Source organism: Callorhinus ursinus, unplaced genomic scaffold (assembly GCF_003265705.2).
Source record: "Callorhinus ursinus isolate GAN/ISIS: 27379988/994484 unplaced genomic scaffold, GSC_fseal_2.0 scaffold7, whole genome shotgun sequence".
In the NCBI taxonomy this organism is placed as follows: domain Eukaryota; kingdom Metazoa; phylum Chordata; class Mammalia; order Carnivora; family Otariidae; genus Callorhinus; species Callorhinus ursinus.
In genome coordinates, this window is record NW_027397069.1 from 72,386,032 (window position 1) to 72,402,286 (window position 16,255).

At 42.2% G+C, this 16,255-nt stretch overlaps 1 protein-coding gene across 4 annotated transcripts in view; it reads left to right on the forward strand.

The window, feature by feature from the left end:
• The window catches only part of SACS (sacsin molecular chaperone), an 83,461-nt gene that overhangs the window by 49,566 nt on the left and 17,640 nt on the right, over window positions 1–16,255 (forward strand). For all 4 annotated transcript variants that reach the window (XM_073894782.1, XM_073894783.1, XM_073894780.1 and 1 more), the window contains exons 6-8: window positions 4,845–4,991; window positions 7,298–8,780; window positions 9,400–9,491. In XM_073894782.1, coding sequence (XP_073750883.1) covers window positions 4,845–4,991; window positions 7,298–8,780; window positions 9,400–9,491 — 1,722 coding nt within the window. The remainder of the gene's footprint in view (window positions 1–4,844; window positions 4,992–7,297; window positions 8,781–9,399; window positions 9,492–16,255) is intronic.

Below are 16,255 nucleotides of genomic sequence, written 5' to 3' on the forward strand. Positions count from 1 at the left end.
TATATATGATGGAAGGTTATTGAAAATAAGAACGATTGATTCAGACTTCCCTGAACAGACTTTTAAAGAGGTGTATGTCCTATATTTTTGAAAAGATGTTTTATGATTGAGGAGAGTAATCAACATTAATTGTTAAATACTTAAACATTATATATTTAATATTTATTAGAGCTGATATATTCATTCTTTGGTCAGATTGTGATAGGCAAGTTGTACTTGTTTGTTGTGTGAAGACAGTGAGACCTAACACACCAGGAGGCTGCCATTCTAGCCCTGACCCCTCCTGCCTTGGTGATGGGGGCAGGCCGTCTCTCTACCGTTGTCCAGTTTTATAAAGAAAAGAGTATCAAGTCAGGTGTCCTGGTTTTAGGATTCCCTGATTTATTATAACTACTGTTGAAAGATACCAGGTGTGGAGAGGAGGCTCTTGTTTAGGTCCTGGTCCTGCACGGGCCCACCACAAGGCATGTCTCCCACCACAAGGCATGTCTCCCTTGGGCACCGGTTTGCCCAGCAACCACTCCAATCCCCATATTTACTCACCATGATTAAGCAGATGGCTCAGCCCTGCTTAATTTCAGTCTGCTTGCCTATAAATGGTAATAAGAACAAAATCTGCCTCCAAGTTATTATTTTTTAAAGATTTTATTTGAGAGCGAGTGAGTGAGAGAGAGAGCGCGTGAGCAAGCACAGAGGGAGTGGGAGAAGCAGATTGCTGAGCAGGGAGCCCGTCGCCGGGCTCTATCCCAGGACCCCAGGACCATGACCTGAGCGGAAGGCAGATGCTTAACCGACTGAGCCACCCAGATGCCCCTGCCTCCAAGTAATTTTGTGGATTAGATGGGCTCATCTGTGATAATTTTATGTCTGGTATCACACTGATATTAATACATGTGTACTGTAGAGCCATAAAGGTGTGAGGAGATCCTAGAAGTGTTTTGCTTCAAACTCCTACCTTAAGTCTAGGATTTTTTGCTTCCAGCCTTGACTTCACCTCGTTTAAAAAAAAATTCTTGAAACAAGATTATTTAACTGAATTTGTGCATAAGTCCATTTGACTCTGGAAGAATGTGGGCGTTAGGGGCGCCGACCCCCGTGCAGTCAAAAATCTGTGTATAACTTCTGACTTGCCCAAAACTTAGCTACTAACAACCTACTATTGACCAGAAGCATCTTATCCATAACATAGTCAATTAACACATATTTTGTATGCTATATGTATTATGTACTGTAGTCTTCCAGTATGGTAAACTAGAGGAAAGAAAATGTTAAAATCATAAGAAAAAGAAAATACATTTACTGAAAAAAATCCGTGTATAATTGGTGCAGTTCAAACCTATGTTGTTCAAGGGTCAGCTGTATACTTAGAGATAAGCTCTTTAAACTTATCAGATGAGCTGATTTAAAATAAACCTGGACACATAAAAGTAGGGAGAAATCTTTGATACCTTTATTTAACAAATATTTGTTGAGGACCCTCCATGCTCTTGCATATTTGAAAATATCTTTCTCTTATGTTCAGATGTGAATGTTGTCTTAACTGGTATTGTCTTCTTGGATCTTAGTTTTGTTTCCCTTTATTGATACTTAAATTTGCAAAAGAGAACTTTTCAGTCCACCTTGTTTTTGTTCTTTTTTATGTAATCAGGTGACAGAAGACTCAATCTGTCAAATCAGGTGCATAGAAATGAGGAGATCTTACCCATTTTCACACCAGTAAGGATTTCAAGGATGTGGTTAATTAAGAGACACAGTGAAGGAAGTATGGAAAAGTCTTGGACTCCCAGCACCTCCCTCTAGGTCCATGCATGTGTTGGACACACCTGGGCCTAAGGTTAGCAGAGGTGGCCTCTGAGTGACGGACGCAGGCCATCGCCTACACAAAAGGAGCTATTTCAGTTTTTCTCTGATAATTAAATAGCTTGTGACTTTTTCAGGGAGTTCTGTCTCATAAATATGTAAATTCCAGGTTTACTTATAATAAGCAAGTTCTAAAAGCATCCACTAGACTCCTCTGCTAGCAGGTAGCGTTAGTGTGTTTGCCCAGAGATCTGTCATCAGCATGTTTACAAGGAGATTTGGCTGGCTTCTCTCTCTCTCTCCCCCCCTCCTCCCTCCCCCCCATTCCTTTTCAAAAGGAGAAAGTAGATTGTAGGCCTGCTGCTCACCTTTCCTTCCCAGATAAATAACTTCTGTTTGAGAAAATTCTCTCAAGAGGTTTATTCTTTTGTTATTTCACTCTCAGAACCAAGAGGCACCTTTTCAATCAGGGTGGATTGGGGTATTTTAAAATTGACCTGCAAGGTGGAGGTTGGAGATTCAGTGAGATTCGAGATTAAATCTCCAGGATGAGTATGAGTCCAGAATGAGGATAATCAGATAATATCATGATTAAAAATCTGAAATAAGAACTGGATTATGCCTGCTAAATACGGAAGCCAGTGAAGAGCGATGCATTGAGCTGCCTCATCCATTTGTCTGCTGGCTGAGGTGGGCTCATCTGAGCACCGCCTGGTTCAGTCACTGACTAACCCGTGTTGTCAGGTGCGCTCTGGAAGCCAGTGTACAGAGTAGTTCCACGAACAGGGGTGTTTGCTGCCTGTGTCCTTTCTAGGAGCTCACTGATGGGGTCTGATGGGAGACAGTAAACCTTGGAGAGTGAGGTTGTGAGGAGGAAATTCTTTTTCATTAGAAGCACTACTTTGTTTGAATTTGTAAGAACATGCATCTGTTTTGTATCTTGACAGATGTTTTCTAAAAGCAGCTGGGCCGCAGAGGGTTTTTGGGTTGACAATGGGAAGGAAGGGAGGTCTTCCTCCAGGCTGGCAGCTCTGCTTTGCTCCTGGCAGGGTTACATGGTGTGTTCCCTGCTGGATTTTTAATTCCCTTCCGTAGACCTTCTAGTTAGGCAAGTTCTTTCTGGATTCTGGCAGAGGTTCACTCTCAGTCCCGGTGTTCAGTGTTGTGAGGTTTTGTGGTCCCTGTTTCTGTGTCTTTGTAGGTATTTGTTTTTTAAAGATTTTATTTATTTGACAGAGAGACAGCGAGAGAGGGAACACAAGCCAGGGGAGTGGGAGAGGGAGAAGCAGGCTTCCTGCCGAGCAGGGAGCCCGATGCGGGGCTCGATCCCAGGACCCTGGGATCATGACCTGAGCCGAAAGCAGATGCTTAACGACTGAGCCACCCAGGTGCCCCTTTCGTAGGTATTTTTAATGGACATTTGGAGTAGGCAGAACCAGACACTGTTCACCAGATCCCGTTTCAGACCAGCTATAGTTAGCTGTCGGCGATTAGGATACTTATTTTATTAAGATTCCTATAACAATATTTTGCTAATCATAAATACTTAACATGTCATATACCACAGTCACAGTATGATTACAACAGTCACAGTATCTGACTGTTTTGGGGTTTACTCTGTGCTAGACATTGTGCTGGGCCCTCATTTGTATTCTGTCATTTGAGCCTCCACACTTCTTTGTGGGGCGATACTGTTCTCGTCCTTATTTTACAGGCGAGCAGATGGGGACACTGAGCCTTACAGACTTTTGTTTGCTGGAAGTGATGAGTTGGTAATGGTAGAGCTGGGTCTGAAATCCGGAGTCCGCTTCAGCCACTGCGTGCTCCTCTTCAGAAAGCCCTCGACAGTCTTGGCTACTTTCCTATCCATTCTTAGTCTATTACACACAGCACCAGGCCATTTTTGTAAAACAAGCGATGGCCAACATCCCCATATCTAAGCTTGAATTTATAGGTGTGTGAAGAGAGGCTTCTGGGGGTGCTGGAAGGTTCTCTGTGTTCATTTGGATGAAGGTTCCACAGGTTTATTCACTTTGTAAGAATTCATCAAGCTGTGCACTTAAGATCTTTGCACTTCATTGTATGTGTGTTATACTTCAGTAACTTTTTAAAAGAACAATGTTTTTTTTTTTGCGCGCTGCCCGTGAGTTGGGGGAGGGGCAGAGGAAAAGCAGACTCCCCGCTGAGCAGGGAGCCCCACACGGGGCTCGATCTCAGAATCTGAGATCATGACCTGAGCCGAAGGCAGATGCTTAACCAACTGAGCCACCCAGGCACCCCAAAAGAACAATGTTAATTATTTTTAAATATGTTGAATTACTATAGTTGAACATATTCAAAGAATGTTAGAGATTCTGAAGTTTTAAAAAGTGGTGTTCCAAAAACATTTTGAATTAAAAATTCACATTATAAATTCAAATATTTTGAATTACAGAGATTACCTTTTAAAAGAGCTACTTTGAAGACAGGGTAGTAGTATTCTGAAGTGCTGATTTTAAAATTTGTCACATTAATGATTGTTTTAGTTATACAGGTAATGCCTTGTATAGAAAAATCCAGAGGCTGACAAAAACAAACAGGGTGATTATTAACATGACTAAAGGATTATTTTTCTCTTTATGAAATAATATATTAACAAGGTTTTTTTTAGATAGCAAGTCTCCTTAGTACATTTATAGGTTATCCTGTTTACAAAATGATTTAAATATGCCATTTAGGAACAAATTTTATAAAGTAATAACTATACTCTTACTTCTTCATTTGCTCTGTGGTTTGGATGTCTAAGTATCATAACATCCTTAATTTTCCTTTTTGGAGTTTTGGCCAGCAATAATTTTGTTTTTCCTGCTAGTTATTTTTACATTAGTTTTTGTTTTTACTTTTATTGTGAAAATTGGAATTACAATGCAGAATTCAGTCATTCCATTCACTTCTTTCCATCTTCCCATGGAATAAGCAGTTTTATGTAGAGGAAGTTCTTGACAGAGGACTGAACACCACGGCTTACTTCTTTCTGAATACTGCATGTGCGCTTTAACACGCAGGGCCAGCTTTGTATGTATACAACAATGCAGTTTTCACCCCAGAGGACTGGCATGGCATTCAGGAAATAGCCAGAAGCAGGAAAAAGGACGACCCCCTGAAGGTTGGAAGATTCGGAATTGGGTTTAATTCTGTCTATCATATAACAGGTATAGTATTTTTGGTTTTTGGGTCACGGTCATGAAAATTATTTTAACCTACATTTTGTAATTTATTTGGTTAACTTTGGAGATGATACTTTTAAAAGGCATCTTTTCCAAATTCTCTGGTGGTGGCAAGAAGTATGCCAGTGAATTATCCATGTTTTCTAAAGTTACCATGGTCGGTACACCAAAACTTTAGCATGTGCTGCTAAACATTAATGTCGTGATCCAGTGGGATCAGTGTAATACTATATGTTAAGTCATTTTACATGAGGTTTGAAATGTAACTCTTCAAATGCCTATTCAAATTATTACTACTCTAAAAAATTTTACATTGAGTATCTTTGAGTCAGACAAATGGATTTTCACAGATTTTCTTGTACATATTTTTAAATATTAGGAGATTAACGAGGAAAGTATAATACTCAGTAGAATTGAATAACGAACAAAGTGAAGATCTTTGATTCTGGTTTCTCAGCATTTCCTGATAAAAGTTTTACTCTTCTTAAATGTTTGAGTATTTTAAAGATTACTTTGAAATCATGTTTTGAATCTAGAAAGAATATGAGGATTCCGGTTCATGGTTACAATAGGAAGTACTTTAAACTCTTGGTGTAGACATCTCTAAGAGTAGATGGCTATTCTTCCAGAGTCAAAGCTCTCAGTGTTTACTGTAGTTTGTGCTAAAAAAGTTGTTTTCATGAAATTGGCACTTGTGGTGGTTTAGTTTCAAACTCTGTTTGCAGTTTGAACTTGCAGGAGGAGAGACTGAGCTGGCTGGCAGAGCTGTAGCTATATAGCAAGGGTAACCCTATGACTTATGTTCAAACCGGAGCACTCATCAGGGTGGAAGAGGGTGGTATCATTCTGAAACCGCTGGCCTGAACTGCGACTACCCTTGCCTAGGGGCACGTTGGGTCACCCTCACTATAGCCCAATTTTAGTAAGCCTCTATTTTGATTGCATTTATATTATTATAATCTATTGTGTAACTTAAATCTTACATTAAATCATATCTCACAGTATTATGTAACAATTATACATGAATGTTAACATTGATATGTTCAACCATTTGGGAGTTACTCCCCAGGTCTGTGGAAGTTTTAAAATTTTATGGGGGCACATACATGAATTGCATAAGTGTGGAGACTGTCGTACAGGAATGAACTGTTCATTCGGAGGGTCAGGCTGACTGCCAGCATCTGTGTATCACTGTGGGTTTGTTTGTTCCCCGTTGGCGAGTGAGCACGTTTATGCGGGACGGTATTAACTGGAGTGCTGTGCTCTAATCTGAGGCTTTGCAGAGGTCGTGCATCATGCTTTACAACTGTCAGGAATCTCTCTGACATAATTTCAGTAATGGGAGTGCAGACGTGATGTAAAGGGAGCGCAGACGAGAGTGCCATCCCACCACGTTGTTGATGAATTTAGCGGTTGGGTTGGTGGACATCACATTTCCTACTTAAAACACTTGGAAGCTTAGGAATCTGTGGTTGTGACAGCTCGGCCTGGTGTTGATGACCATAAATATTAACATGCATCTTGCATGAAGGTTAGGTGCTAAAGTCAGCATGTGAGGCAAAACACGTCACAATTACTCTCAGGAAGTCCTTAGAAAGGCACCGTGGTGAAGATAAGTACAGAGCATCTGACATACTTCGTTATTTTGCCTCTGTCGAAATATTCTGTCTGTGGTTGAGAAGCAGGTGAAACAGTTGCTGTTGGTTTTAGGAGCCATGCTGTATAAAAAAATGTGTCTCTTGCAGCACTGCGCTTGGTTAGGTTCCGCGTGGTGAGGTGTGCTTGGCGTGAGAGGCGAACCAGGGGGGCTTGTTGTAGACTCACCCCAGGGCCTTTGCCCACCGAGTAGCGTGGTGGGCAGAGTCACCTGCACTGTGATTTCTCTCCCCCACTTTTTGGAGAATCTGTGGTTGAAGTGTTTATTTTGAGTGTAGGATGCAACTCTGTATAATTGGGTTCAGGTGGCTGTGGAGGCTGAGTATAAATATCCAGATACCCTTTACATATGGTAATTGTTTAGTAGGTGTTTGAAGATTTATCTTATGTTTTCACAGTAATCCTTAAAGTTTCTCTGCCTGGTACTTGCTGAATCAAAAGAGAAATCATTAGATTTCATGTTCAGAGAATTAAATTTCTGAGCTAAATTTAGTTTGTTTTTAGATAAATCTGTTAGAGTCACTTTATGGTTTATGCTTTTCCACATATACTATTTTGATAGTAATTGTACACTGTAATTATAATTGTCCATTAAATTTCAGAGTTGATCATGACTGTTGAATTTTTCTTTGCAGATGTTCCTTGTATATTTAGTGGTGACCAGATTGGGATGCTAGATCCTCATCAAACCCTTTTTGGTCCGCATGAATCAGGCCAGTGTTGGAACCTCAAAGATGACAGCAAAGAAATTAGTGAACTTTCAGACCAGTTTGCACCGTTTATTGGCATTTTTGGAAGCACCAAGGAAACATTTGTAAATGCCAATTTTCCAGGAACATTTTTCCGTTTCCCTCTCCGCCTACAACCTTCCCAGCTGAGTAGTAACCTCTACAACAAGCAGAAGGTTCTTGAGTTGTTTGAATCTTTCAGGGCAGATGCAGACACAGTGCTGCTCTTCCTGAAAAGTGTGCAGGATGTTTCCTTACACATCCGAGAGGCCGATGGAACCGACAGACTGGTGTTTAGGGTAACTGCTAGTGAGAACAAGGCCCTGAAACATGAGCGGCCCAATTCTGTAAAGATCCTGGAAACTGCTATAAGTAACTATTGTAAAAAGATTCCAAGCAATAGCATAACCTGTGTAACATATCACTTAAATATAGTTTTAGAAGATGAGAGTACTAAGGACGCACAAAAAACATCTTGGCTGGTGTGTAACAGTGTGGGTGGGCGAGGGATTAGTGGTAAACTTGATTCTTTAGCTGATGAACTGAAATTTGTCCCAATCATTGGAATAGCCATGTCTTTATCGAGAGATGATGAAGAAAAAGGAGCAACAGCTGATTTCCCAGGAAAAGCCTTCTGCTTTCTTCCTTTGCCACCGGGTGAGGAGAGCAAAACAGGCCTCCCGGTTCACATCAGCGGGTTCTTTGGCCTGACTGACAATCGCAGAAGCATAAAGTGGCGGGAGCTGGACCAGTGGAGAGACCCGGCAGCCTTGTGGAATGAATTTCTTGTTGTGAACGTTGTCCCTAAAGCCTATGCGACTCTGATCTTAGATTCCATAAAACGTCTGGAGACAGAAAGGAGCTCCGATTTTCCCTTGTCGGTTGACATCATCTATAAGCTTTGGCCCGACGCGAGCAAAGTCAAGGTGCACTGGCGGCCCGTGTTGGAGCCTCTGTTCAACGAGCTGTTCCAGAACGCGGTCATGTATTCCATTAGCAACCACTGGGTCAAGTTGGAGCAGGCCTACTTCTCAGAACTGGACGAAAGTTTGGAATACACAAAAACCGTGCTCGACTACCTCCAGAGCTCAGGGAAGCAGATTGTCAAGGTGCCGGCCAATCTCGCTGCTGCTGTTCAGCTCGCTGCCTCCAGCGCCAAGCCTGTGAGGAAGGTGACGCCCGCGTGGGTGCGGCAGGTGCTGAGGAAGTCTCCGCACCTGGGTGATGCCCAAGGCAAGCTTCACCTTCTGGAATTCGTGCTTTCTGACCAAGCCTACAGTGAACTGCTGGGGTTGGAGCTGCTACCTTTACAAAATGGAAATTTTGTGCCCTTCTCCTCATCTGTATCAGATCAAGATGTTATTTATATTACCTCAGAAGACTATCCAAGGTAGAGCTCACGCTTCTGCTGTGCTTGTTTCTTCCCCTCTCCCCCACGCATGTCTGGAGTCCTTTATTGTGGGATCAGTCAGTCACCATCAGGGTAGACTTTATGGTCAGGAAGACTTCTGCAGAAATACTTTGTTAAGATACGAAAGGGTATATTTTTACATTCTAAAGTGAAAGTGCATTCAGATGTCGATCAGCCAAAAAGTTATCGAACAGTTGTTTCTCTAGGAAATCCCAATAACAGGACACTGAAAACAATGGTTCTAAAGCGCTAATAATGAAGTAAGATTGAGTCGATAATTATGTTGATGAAATTGAATTTAATGAGAGAGAATAGTACGTTAAGGAACTCATTATAACTGAGGATGTGTATGACATCTCAGAATATAAAGTTAATTTCATTCTAAGATGTTTAGACTATTGTGAACTTGGATATGGTGCATGATGCCACCATGTTTTAAAGTGAAGCCTAGATAATATTCGATCAAAAAGTATTGCAGTGTGATTTGGTACGTGCATTATAATTTATGGAAAATAACTGATTTGAAATTATGTAATTGAATTTCTTTATCTTAGAATTGTTAGAAGGTTATAATTGCTGTGTTTCTTTCACTTTTTAGGTCCCTTTTCCCAGGTCTTGAAGGAAGGTTCATTTTGGATAGCTTAAAGCCTCACCTTATAGCTGCTTTAAAGGAAGCTGCCCAAACCCGAGGTATTATAGTTGCTTAGTTTTTTTTTCTTTTTTTAAATAAACCTATTGATAAAAATATAAATAGTTTTTATAAGTTTTCTGTGAAGTTGAACCAATATGAAATTGCCAAGAGTTACCCATTCTAGACCTATAAGTCAACAATTTCAGATGGTTCAACCTAATGTAATTATTTTATTTTAAGGCATTTCAGTGCTAGATTCGGACATCTAACAGAATCCAAAAGTGGTATTGTATTTCAAAACCTCTCCCTGTCACGGTAGGGTGGTGTACATTTAGGGTAATTTCTTAACACAGCTTTTTTTTTTTTTTTTTAAAGACTTTATTTATTTATTTGTCAGAGAGAGAGAGAGAGCACAAGCAGGGGGAATGGCAGGCAGAGGGAAAAGCAGGCTCCCCGCTGAGCAAGGAGTCCAGTGTGGGACTCAATCCCAGGACCTTGGGATCATGACCTGACCGAAAGCAAAGGCTTAACTGACTGAGCCACCCAAGTGTCCCTTGCACAGCTTTTTAATGCTTTCCCATTTCCTTTCTCACATGAACCCCCAGTCTCATATCTTATAGCCCATGTAGTAGTGAGCACAGCTGTTGTTGGTTGGATCGCACAGAGGAAGGAGGGAAAGAGATTGGTTCAAGGTCAGAAGCTCCTGTGTGCCTGGAGCTCAGGGCTTGCACCTGCCAGCCTTGTTGTGTCACCCATACCACGTAGTCCTCCAGAGTTTCATGTGGCTGTGCTGGCTCAGCTCCAGGGATTGCAGACTGACGGCAGTGTCAGGAAAGGGGACTCTTGAGGTCTCGGCAAAGGATGGGTGTCCTTTATTGAGAATTCTTTTTAGGAAAAGACAGAGTGGTCTGGGGGGAACAACCAGCATGGGTCTTAAATAGTATCTTTCAACTTTGCGAGCATCCTTTCCCTTATAAAACCGTTGTCTGAACTCTAAGTTAGGTACCCGCCTGAAAAATTCTGGATTTTTCCCATCGGCTAAGGTTATAAAGTATATTTTTTGTGGTGTGTCTTTTATAGCATATGCTGTTTTCTTTTGAAGGATAATGACTAAAGGAAAAGTTGCTAGTCATTATACTTCTTTATTCATTTAAATAAAAGTGAAAGGAGTTGGAATGGGGGAGGCGAACTAAGGATGAGCCCAGGTGAGACTAAAGGAAGAAGATTGTGCAGTGCTGTTACCATAAGGATCTGTAACTGTGAGCCGGGAAGTGGACATTGATCTTTCCACTATCTAGATGATTCACCTAGTTGGGAATGGTCATCTTCAAAGTAGCCTTTGTGGGAGTCTAAACTCGGATTCTTATGACTCCGCTGTTCTGTGCTCCAAAGTTTTAGAAATCCTTATTTTTCAAAATCTGTATTACAGTCTTGTATAAAAACTTTACATTGCAATATAATGCACATACAGAAAAGTACACATATCATAAATGTAGGCTCAATGAAATTTTACAAACAGAACACACCTAGGTCAAAACCCAGAAGATTGCCCACACCCAGACACCATCTCAGGCCTTCTGCAGTCCTATCCACTCACACCGTGATCCTGGCATTTAGTAGCACAGATGAGCTCAGCTAGTTATTGTGCTTTCTGGAAGGGGAATCATGCAGTGTGTGCTGTGTGTTTCTTTGACTTACTCTTATCCATCCAGGTTGTCTGAGTTGTAGATCCTTCTTTCTCATTGTGTGATGTATTACTTTCTTTTGAAGAGAATGTTTTCGTTAATGGCCAGTAGTTTCTCAGGTGGATATGGATTTGGAAATCAGCCCAGTTATTCAAGTTATTCAGAACCAAACCAAATCAGGTGCAGGGGGTACAAGTCCAACAGAATAATACTGCTTTTACTAATAATACTGCTTTTACTTTACTTACTGCTTTTGCTTTTCAGATACCTTTTTCTTGGGGTATGACCACAACTTGTTTGTCTAGCCTCAGGTGGATGGGCGTACCTTTAGTTATATTTTTAGAATGAGTTAAATTTATGCATTTACTTAGGTAATTTGACATTTTAAAGTTGAGTCTTCCCACTTTGTGTGTCTTTTCATTTGCTCATCTACTGTGGATTCTGATCTGTTATTTTGGGATTATACCATAAGCACTCTTTTGTCTCTGGTTCTTGGTTAATTTTCTCTGGACTGTTAACGCTAGATGGATCGAGTTGACTGTTTTTGTTTGTCACCCAGAATATGTAGCTCGGTTCTCCCAGAAATTGTCTTCAAGGTCACTTTTCTTTATATCAATTTAAGTTTAGGCTACCATTCTCATGATTATTTAGTAATCCTGACCTCTGGACTTTTCAGTATTTTATTTGGCCATATGGGTGATGGGTAACTGCCTCCTGGGCATCTTCCCTATCATTTTTGTACTATTAGTTCCAGGCAAAAATTACTTTTTGATATTTTTTGTTGCCATGAACAGTTTTGATGTTTTGGGAGCATTATGATGTGGAGGCTGATGAGGACCCAGTAAGTGATGCCCTTGCTTTGCTTTTCTGAGAGCTGAGTTGGCGAAGAGATGCCCAGAGAGGAGTCCAGCAGATAAACGTCACAGATCACCCCTGACGTCCTGATAATTCTGGTGTTGGAGATCATGGCTGATGGCAGGCGGCTTGCTTCTGCTGTTGCACAGCACAGTGTGGAGGAGCCACCCCTGACGGCTTCTTGGCATCATGCAGGTTCTTTTCTGAAGTGACCGATCAGATATGCTATTCCACGTTCTGGTGGTGTGGGGCAGACGGAGGGCATTAGTGAGTGTGGGAGAACAGAGGCCATGTGCTATTTATGGAGCTCCCTTTATATGGTAGGGAACATCACACATCAACAACATTTGATTTTTTATTATTTTATCTTTTTTGGCTCTAAATAATGATTATGTGGCTGTTTTGCTGACATAGAGCACTGTGGACTTCTGTTTATTGATTATCAGTAACAACCGATTGCCCAGTTTTGAAAGTACTGCTGCCTAGAATTTAAACATGAGGTTTTTTTCTCTACAGTGGGTACTTCTCTAATTTCATTGCTCAGGTAAAATCTGTCTTATTATTTGATAGTTTTACTTGTATCCCATTTAGAATCCTGAGCTAAAAAGTAACTGCTTGTATTTTCACTGTTTGCCTCCACTGCCCCTTTACTGTTAGCTTGAAACATTGTTTCAAACTTTCCCTTTTTTGGGGAAAACAGAAAAAACTTGACTTCGATTTCCTTTCTTGCATTCTGTCCTGGTCCAGCTTCTGGAAAGAGTAGGATATGCTTATGGTCTGTACCTCCTCCTCATCTGTTATCACTGCAAACGAACCTTTGCTTCTGCTAGATTTCCAATAAAATTGACTGGCTGAGGTCATCAGTTAATGACTTAAATCCAGTGGACTTTTGTTGTTGCCTTTTTCTGATCTCCCTGAAGTTTAGATTCTGTTGCTCATGCCCTTTCTGAAGGCCTTGGCTTTTATGGCACCATTCTTTTTCGGTGTCCTTATGCTTCTTTCCTGTTTCCCAGAATTATTTGTGAATTCCTATTCCTGAGTTTATCCCCGAATGTGGGCTAGTGTAGGAGCTCTCACTCACCTCTTCCATTTCGCTTTCACTTTCTTTGAGTATCCCCACCCAGCCCAGGCACCCGCCGCCATGCCTGTGGAAGGACCGCCCCATCTCCCGTTGCTACCCCAGTGTTAAGAGGGGCAGTGTGGTGTAGTGGTTGAGTGCCTGGGACTTTGTGGTCACGCATCTCCGGGCTCACACCTGACTCCTCCATGTGTGACTCTGGACAAATTAGCCAACCTCTCTGAGCCTGTGTTTCCCAATCAGTAACAAGGTAATACAGTAATATCCTTCTGTGAGAGTCTGTCTGAGGCCTTCAAGATTCAGTGATACCCAGTGCAAGATTGCTTAATTATACAAGGTTAAAGAAGCGAGAGGAAGGGTTGAGTCAAGGATGGCAGGCAGTCACAACTTTCTAAATGAGTTTTATCCAGTTTTGCAGTATTGCAGCAGGGCAGGTTATCGAAAAGCAATGTTGTAGTGTTACTCACAGTGGTCGTTACTTTGGTGATCACATGATGCATACGTAATATGTACGGTTCAACCCGCTACCAGGCCCATACGGACACTGACGAAATGGCCGCTAATACCATTTTGCACTTGGAGTTCTGCAAGTGTCTCGAAATCACCATTTTTGCGACTTGAGTCCTCATCCTCTCCTTAAGTCTGTTTCCCCTGCTTCCTGGCTCTCCGGGTTAGGCTTTCTCTTCCTGTGCTGCCTCCGGGTTAGGCTTTCTCTTCCTGTGCTGCCTCCGTCGTAGCGGAGGTCCCTCCTCACAGACTCGCTCCCTCCAGTGCTCGCTCTTCACCCTGCTTGGCATTCTCAGAGGACACTGATTCTTTCAGGTTGGACCTGGTGCTGTTCCTGTGGGTGACAGGGCTTTCTGTGATTGTGAACTCGCCATCTCGTTGGCTTTGGTTCATTCAGTGGCCCCCTCCTGTTCTCGCCGTCCCAAGCACTTGTAGATTGATAAATGTACCACTCCATCCACCTCATGAGAGGAGAGACACTTGTCACCACCATGTAGCACAGGAACTGCTTCAGGGTGGGTGCGTGGTAATTGTTTTTACTTGAATGAAAGTTTTCTCATGTCTCTATTTTTATACGTGGTGTTGCTTTTGCTTAGAACACTCTTTCTCTCCTCCACTCTGCCCCTCTGACTTGTATTCACCCTTTACGCTTCAGCCCGCACGTGGCCTCCCAAGAGGTTGCCTTTCACACGGGCTGCCCCACACCCACCCCTGCCCTGCACCTCTGAGATGGATGCCTCTGCTTTGCTCAGGGAGCTCAGTACATAGTCCATTCAGTCCCTTCTGCCTTACCATGGTCATAATTTTACTCTGCTAGACTGTAAAATCCTTGAGAGCAGGGACCATCTCTCATTTTGTTTTTGTATTTCCAGTGCCTGCTTAGCAAGTCTGGATGGACATGTTTATGCTTCTACATGCTGGGGTAGGGATGGTTTTGCGGGGGACAGGGGCACAAAGATGGAAAGGCAAATAAATCCCTGGGATCAGGCCCGTGATTTACTCTTAACTTTTCAGATGAGTATCTTCTGGCCTCTTACTTGCTCTCCATAATCGTGAGATAATCGAGTATATGTTGTCCTCTTCCTTTGAGTTATTTGAGGGTTAAGTTACTTGAGTAAATGCTTGACTATCAGAATTTGGGGAATAGTTAGAAGAGGGGGTAGATGGGTTTTGGAGGAAATAATTAGAAAAAACAGTTAAATCAGACAGTGGTAGGAGTGTCTGATAGGTTAGCCCCAAGATCCTATTTATATTTGAAATATTTTTAATATTTACTTATTACATATGGCCTCACGCATTGCTCTGTTTCATGACCAAAGATTCCCAGTAAACATTTTTCTGAATGTCCCCTGTATACCAGGCATTGTGCTAGGTGGAGATAATGTGAAGAATAAAAGTGAAGGAGCTCACAGTCCAGTGGGGACAGCAATGTAAATAATACTGCCATTTAGGGGGATGCATCCTGTGTCAGATACTGAGAATAGAGTCAGTATGAGGAAGGGGGGGCAGGTTGGGGGAACCTCACAGAGGAGCTGGCGTGTTCTGTCTGAGACCTTCTGGGGAAAGACCGCAAACATCACGGCTGGAGGGACGGCACATGCACCTGTCCACGTTGACGCTGCTTTGTGATGATTTACGGTATTCATTGCAGAGACAATCTCATAGGTGTATGTAGAAATCTTCAGAAGAGGGAGTGATTTCAGGTGCCAACCTCGGGTATATAGATGGGCAATATTCCAAAGATTTTGGTGCAAGATTTGTGTCATGAGGATGTTCTGGGTTACTCCTCTCACAGCCACCTGTTGGACAGAAGGGCCCTGTCTTAGGAAGTCTCCCAACCGCACCCCCACCCTCTTTCAGGTGGCCATTCTGTCCCACCTGGACTACGGGAATAACCTTGAAAGTCTTCCCACATCCATCCTTGCCTCTCTAGTTAACACAGCAACAGTACTGCTATGATTATCTTTCTAAATTTTTTCCCACTTCTTATCTGAAGATCTTTCAAAGGCTTCCCCTTTTTCCTTGGAACAAAGGCCAAAATTCTTAACATTTCTTATGAGGCCCTTCATTATGTGGCTCCATTTCTGGGTGTTACGGAGATGCCTGGAATCCAGTACATGGAAAGGGTATATCAGTATTTGCTATTATTGTGATGATTATTAATAATCTTTTATTGTCTCCTTTGATCCTTGTCCTATTTGGGAGACGGCCTCTTCTTTTCCTCCCTTAGGTGTGGTGTACCTGGTTCCCTTTGCCCCCCATCTTGCTCTCTTGTGCTCCTTCATGGCCCATGTGTCCTCATGGCACACTGAGCCCCTCGTAGCACTTGTGCCCCACCCGTGTACCTGTGTCATCATTTGTAATAATTTATCTGACACCTACCTTCCCCATTAGACTATAAGACATGGTCTGAGGTCATGCCTCTTGTTTATTAGCCCTCAGTCAATATTGACTGACAGAATGCCTCTAAAGTAATCGGAAGGATGTTCAGAGTAGAAGAGCTTAAATTCCTTTGGTAAGAGTGTGGGCTCTGTGTTAGCTGCTAAGTGTAGCCTAAGGTACCCAAATATACAAACATTGCACAGAGCTGTGGAGGTGTACCTGAGCAAAGAAATGGCTTGCTTCAGGCAGAGGAGGGGTAGATGGCCATGGAGGATTCTTTGATGTTTGAAATTATTGGTGGTTACCATAAGCAAGC